The following is a 7,131-nucleotide window of genomic DNA, read 5'->3' as shown; positions in this document are numbered from 1 at the left end:
CCATGTAGACCATTTAGATATTTCATGGTTCTAATAGACGCATCTAGCAGATGGTCTCATGTTTGTCTGTTATCAAGCCGTAATGTGGCATTTGCAAAATTTCTTGCCCAAATTATTAAATTGAGAGCTCATTTTCCTGATTACACCATTAAAAGGGTGAGACTTGATAATGCTGGTGAATTTACATCTCAAGCATTTAATGACTATTGCATGTCTATAGGAATTATTGTTGAACATTCTGTTGCTCATGTGCATACACAAAATGGTTTAGCCGAGTCATTGATTAAACGTTTACAGTTAATCGCTAGACCATTGATAATGAGAACAAAACTCCCTGTATCTATATGGGGTCAGGTAATTTTACATGCTGCTGCATTGATTCGCATCAGACCAAGTGCAAGTCATAAATATTCCCCCCTACAACTTGCTTTTGGTCAAGAGCCAAATATTTCCCATCTTAGAACATTTGGTTGTGCAGTGTATGTTCCAATTGCGACACCACAACGTACAAAAATGGGTCCTCAAAGGAGGTTGGGAATATATGTTGGATATGAAACATCTTCAATATTAAGGTATATTGAACCTATGACAGGTGACGTTTTTACAGCACATTTTGCTGATTGTCATTTTAATGAAACATTGTTCCCTAGATTAGGGGGAGAAATGAAAAATAAAGAAAATGATGTTTCATGGTGTGAACCTCAATTAAAGTATCTTGATCCTCGCACAAAAGAATGCGAGACAGAAGTTCAAAAGATAATGCATATACAAGAACTTGCAAATCAATTGCCTGATGCATTTACAGATACAAAAACGGTGACAAAATCTTATATACCAGCAGTAAATACTCCAGCTCGAATTGAAATTCCAAAAGCTGGCAATAACGTCACTCATGAATCTTTGCCACGTCAGAAACGTGGAAGACCAATTGGTTCAAAGGATAAAAATCCTCGAAAAAGAAAATCAGCTGATAATGAAGTAAAAGAAAGTGTTCAAGAAGAACCACAAATCAGTACTCCTACTGCAGAGGAGATTGATGATGTCAATACAGAAATTGCAATCAATTATGCATATTCAAAAATATTATGGAACCGAAATGAAATGAAAAATCTTGATGAGAAATTTTCATTTAATGTTGCATATGACATCATGAATAATGATGATGATCCAGAACCAACATCTATGGTTGAATATCAAAATAGACATGATTGGGCTCAATGGAAAGAAGCAATACGAGCTGAATTAGAATCACTCAATAAAAGAAAAGTTTTCGGATCCATCATTCTCACTCCTAAAGATGTGAAACCTGTAGGATACAGATGGATTTTTGTCCGAAAAAGAAATGAGAAAAATGAAGTTACAAGGTATAAAGCTAGACTTGTAGCTCAAGGTTTTTCTCAAAGACCGGGAATTGATTATGAAGAAACTTATTCCCCTGTTATGGATGCAATTACTTTTAGGTACTTAATCAGCCTGGCAGTTTCTAAAAATTTAGAAATGCATCTCATGGATGTTGTGACTGCTTACCTATATGGATCACTTGATAGTGATATATATATGAAGATACCTGAAGGATTTAAGGTACCAGAAGCATCAAATGCAAAACCCAAAGAAATGTATTCGATTAAATTACAAAGATCTTTATATGGGTTAAAACAATCGGGACTTATGTGGTATAACCGATTAAGTGATTACTTGATAAGCAAAGGGTATACAAATAACCTTACTTGCCCTTGTGTTTTCATTAAGAAAACAACATCCGGATATGTGATCATAGCTGTTTATGTTGATGATCTTAACATCATAGGTACAAATAAAGAGATCTATGAAGTCATTCAACTTCTAAAGAAAGAATTTGAAATGAAAGATCTCGGAAAAACCAAGTATTGCCTTGGTTTACAAATTGAGCATATGCCTAATGGTTTACTTGTACATCAAACAACATATACTGAAAAGATTTTGAAACGTTTCAATATGGACAAGGCAAAACCATTAAGTACTCCTATGGTTGTTAGATCACTCAATGTTGAAACTGATCCATTTCGTCCATGTGAAGATCATGAAGATATTCTTGGACCAGAAGTACCATATCTTAGTGCAATTGGAGCTCTTATGTATCTTACAAATTGTACAAGACCTGACATTTCTTTTGTAGTTAATTTGTTGGCAAGGTTCAGCTCTGCTCCTACCAAAAGACACTGGAATGGGATCAAACACATATTTCGATACCTTCGAGGAACTACTGATTTAGGATTATTTTATTCTAACGAATCAAAACAAGATTTGGTTGGTTATGCTGATGCAGGTTATTTATCTGATCAGCATAAAGCTAAATCTCAAACTGGATATGTATTCCTAAATGGAGGTACTGCAATATCATGGCGTTCTCAAAAACAAACACTTGTTGCTACATCATCAAATCATGCCGAAGTGATTGCATTACATGAAGCTACTCGGGAATGTTTTTGGTTGAGATCAATGACACAAATCATTACTGATTCTTGTGGACTAGAACGCGATAAAAGTCCAACAATTATCTATGAAGATAATGCAGCTTGCATAGCACAGATGAAAGAAGGGTATATCAAAAGTGACCGAACCAAACACATACCTCCTATATTCTTCTCATACACTCAAAATCTCATTAAGGACAACGAGATTGAAATGAGATATGTTCAATCCAGCAAAAACTCTGCTGATCTTTTCACGAAAGCACTTCCAACTGCTATTTTCAGAACACACGTTCATAACATTGGCATGAGACATGTTCAAAAGATGTAACAACCGAAGCGATGTCTACTTGAGGGGGGAGTCAACTCCATGCTGCACTCTTTTTCCCTTAGCTAAAGTTTTTCCCACTGGATTTTCTTTAACAAGGTTTTTAACGAGGCAGTAACTTACAGTTGATCTTCAACAAACAAAATTGCTATCCAAGGGGGAGTGTTATAATATATAAATATATATATATAAATGGATAGTCAATTATTGATACACAAAAGTAATATTATTGTATTACCTAAACTTGTGATATTTTTGCTATAAATAGCCATGAATGCAAGCATTAAACTTGCACCATTTCTCACACTTACAAAGTGTTTCTTTCTTTCTCTCCATTATCATCTTTGTTCTTACACTTCATTATTAGTATTCTAAATCAAGAATCAAATCACTAAAGGTAGTTATAAGCCTACTGAATTATAACATCAAGAATCAAACCACTAAAGGTAGTTATAAGCCTACTGAATTATAACATATATATATATATATATATATATATATATATATATATATATATATATATATATATATATATATATATATATATATATAAAATTACACGGATAGTCCGTGAAGTTTGCAGAAAACACATGGATAATCCAAACTTGATTTTTTCAACTTTTTAGTCCTTTACTTTGCACTTTCTTCATGGATAGTCCAAAAACGTCACAAACGTTAAATTGGCTCCGTTAACCACAGGCATGTGCATGGCACACAAGGGTATTTTTGTCATTTTACTCAAATTTGAACTATTCGTGGACTTTTATCTTTTTCCTCTTTTCACTTTAAGCTTCATCTTCATCTTCATCTTCAATTTCTCTCATTCTAATATCTTCTCCTACCTAAAACCCCTAAAATAATACTACATTTAAACCCAAAATATCATAACATCATTTCTCAAATTCGCATATCACCCAAAATATCATAACATCATATCTCAAATTCGCATCTCAAATTCGAAGCTTCAAATCACTTTAAAATGATTCCAAAAGCCTCGACTAACATCTTTTGTGAAGGAATTTGATCCATAGCATCATAAAATGTCATAAATCGTTGAATAACAGTGATGACGCTTATAAACTTGAAAATTCGATTTCGATCTAGAAGCACTCTCAATCTAAAAAATTGATTCATACAGCTCCACAAGGTTAATTAGAATCGGTATGCACTTTTACATTATATGATTTGTTTCAGAATCGTTCAAATCAAGTCGAATTTTGTCTCAACTTTTCAAACCACAAACCGAGCTCAAAACGGTGTCAATCGAAGGAATTATTCACACAAATTTTGCAGACTGCTTTGCGAGAACACATAGAAGCTTCGAGTGTGATGAGTTTGTTGTTAACTCATCACAATCGAAAAATAAATAAATGGTGAATATTCGATGTGTTATTAAAATCACTGAATATGCAAATCTGTTGATGTTATTGTGATTCAGTTGTTGTCGAATACTTTAATGATATTAAGGAACTCGAACTTGTAATCAATTTGATCAATAACATAGAAACAAATGAAGATGTAACACAACTACTGTAACAGTTGAATACCAACAAGAATCTGATTTTTTAACATACGAGTTTCTGAAAATGAATAATGATATGATAAACTGAAATCAAATATGTTTTTGTGAATTTTGTAATTAAGGTTTGATATTTTAAGAAGATGAATTAGGTAGATGAAGTTAGGTAGATGTAGAAGGTGTTTGAAGAAATTTAGTTTTAGATCTGCATTTTATTTCTTTATCATTTTTTATTTATTTTAGTTATTGTGAATGGACAAAAATACCCTCATGTGCATGGCACATGGGATGACTTAACAGAGGAGATTTGACGTCCGTCAGAAAATTGAACTATCCGTGTAAAACGTGTAAAGTAAAGGACAATCAAGTTTCAACTATCCGTGTGTTTTTTGCAAACTACACGGACTATCCGTGTAATTTTGTCTAAAATAAATAAAAAGCAACTTTTTATCATCAACATACACCCAACTTCACCACCGACACGTTAAAAAACACATCAATTCATCAACAACTGTTGTTTTATTCATTGAACGTGTCAACATGAAAAATCTTAAACCGATTTGAACCTTGTTAATTGTTTGTTTATATAAGGATAGAATAGATTACGATTAACTATGGTCAAATGAAGTGTACATGGACCGGTAGCTAGCAAGTGTCATGAACCTTTAATCCCTCAGATTTGACCATATATTATAATCATACATACAAGACATGGGACCAGAACACAATCACAACACCATTGCATCAAAACCTTCACGGGTGCACCTTATGCAACTTAGTCAATTTGTCCACAAGCCAACCTTTTTGGCTTAATCGACAGGTTAAAATTATTTATCCTGTTTACTCTACACGCTTAATTCATTTCACATCCAACTTTTTAATATTTAATTGAACGATTCTAGATTCGAGTTTAACTTCAATTATTATACGACTCTCACTTACAAAAACAGAACTTTTCTTAACAATAAGTGTGCTGCCTAAAGTCTTCTTTTCATACACTTCACTTATTATTGCTTTCTATATATTCATATATTCATCTCTCTCTTTCTGTGAACCCTTGTCACCTTAACAACAATGTCTAGAAACACCATCATCTTCCTCATACTAGCCCTTCTCTTCTGCTCCACATCATCCTACGCAGCCCGCCTCACACCGTCCGTAACCGCCATGCCAGATAATCAAAATAAGGTATCTTACAAACCATGTATTGATCATTACTACTTTGTCAATTTCATATTTTTCAAGGTTTAATGAAAATCTTGCAACTTTTTTTGTAGGGTGGTGAAGATATCGAGTTCGAACAAGGATGTGAAGGAATCAGTGAACAAGAGTGTATATTAGGAAAAACGCTTCTAGCTCATATCGACTATATCTATACACAAGACACGACCCCTTAATATAGACTTGTATCTTTATTCATCTTCTTCATGTATATTGTTATTTCAACATTCTTTAATGATCACATCACTAGAATATAAAAAACTTGATTAGTTTGATCCCGATTCCACATATTATGTACATAGAAAAACAAACATAAACTCGAAAACAAAACAAACAATATAAAGCTAAACTGTCACCATACTCCATGGACCATTTAACATATGCAAATACAGGGAAACACATATGGTCATGACAACCAAAGATTTCGCACTTAGGTACCTGTAAGCTTCATAACAGTTTCTTTTCATACCCTCACATATTTTGTTGAACGAAAATTCCAAAAACGACTTCGCACTTGCGAGTGTTACCCTTCCCATAACATCAAAAACAAATCTCATGTTTGGAGTTAAGTTTCCTGCTTTTAGTTTACTCAAAACTAGTTCTTGCCCATCCAAAACTTCACTAATAGTCGACGAGCTTTTCGTAGTCAAAACTGAACTACTACTAGATCTTGAATTCGTTAAAACTTGGTGCGAAGTCCTGATAAACGTCTCTATAGCACCGTTGCAAACTAACGCTAACAAATCCCTAACTTTATCTTCGTGTTTAGGATTAGTCAAACTCGATAATATATCATCATATGGGTTCACATCCATAGTCTTATCAAGATAAATCGTCACCATCGTACTCACAAATCGCTGAATATAATCTCCAATTAGTACCCTGCACTTGTCATCTGTAATCACATCGACCCATTTCTGACCCGATTCACCCATATTCCTTCCTCTTTCAGCATACATTGCTAAAACCATATTCCTACTAAAACTGCCAACAATAACAGAAGCGAAACCCGACCCAGCAGGAGAAAGCAGCTTATCCAAAGCCCGATCAGAAAACCCCGACCCGCCCGAATTGCTTTTTACATTATCAGAGCCCAATACCCATGCAAAACACCTACAGTCAAAGCCTTTGTAACCCTAACAATGGAATCTGAAAACTCATCAGATTTCGTAATCTTAAACACTTGTTTTATACTAGTAGGTAGCTGATCAGAATCAGATTTAACGAATTCTTTCAGATCTTTAGAAATAACTCCAATTGTTTCAGCAGAATCACCTACAAATTCAGTAATTGAAGCTAAAGCACTTAAAATCTTAAACACTCTGTCACTTTTTCTAATCACAGAAGGGGAATTACAAACCTTATAAGCACCATAAGTTGTAAACCCTAGAGCTGTAATCAAAAGAAACCTTTTCTTTCTTTTTTGGGCGTAAATTATACCTTTGTTTAGTAATTGTAAATCCATACGGTACAAATTTTTAGCGAATCGAAGGAACGGATTGGGGTTTGTGTTATGATTTCTGACCTAGGGTTTGTAATTATAATGGTAAATTAGTTAGTATACGTACACGAGGATTATAGGGACGTGTGATACCGAAGGCAATCACAGAGTA

At 34.0% G+C, this 7,131-nt stretch overlaps 1 protein-coding gene and 1 pseudogene across 1 annotated transcript; one reads left to right on the top strand and one right to left on the bottom strand.

Annotated features, from left to right (window-relative positions):
• The first annotated feature begins 5,235 nt into the window (after positions 1–5,235).
• Positions 5,236–5,835, top strand: LOC139896469 (phytosulfokines 3-like). Its single transcript, XM_071879111.1, has 2 exons — positions 5,236–5,485; positions 5,575–5,835. The coding sequence occupies exons 1-2, from the start codon at positions 5,372–5,374 to the stop codon at positions 5,692–5,694; spliced, it is 234 nt and encodes a 77-aa protein (XP_071735212.1). The 5' UTR covers positions 5,236–5,371; the 3' UTR covers positions 5,695–5,835.
• On the bottom strand, positions 5,766–7,131 carry LOC139896468 (protein PHLOEM PROTEIN 2-LIKE A10-like; annotated as a pseudogene).

Source organism: Rutidosis leptorrhynchoides, chromosome 3 (genome assembly GCF_046630445.1).
Source record: "Rutidosis leptorrhynchoides isolate AG116_Rl617_1_P2 chromosome 3, CSIRO_AGI_Rlap_v1, whole genome shotgun sequence".
NCBI lineage: Eukaryota > Viridiplantae > Streptophyta > Magnoliopsida > Asterales > Asteraceae > Rutidosis > Rutidosis leptorrhynchoides.
The sequence above is the reverse complement of the archived record's forward strand: the minus strand, read 5'-3'. Positions and strand labels throughout refer to the sequence as shown.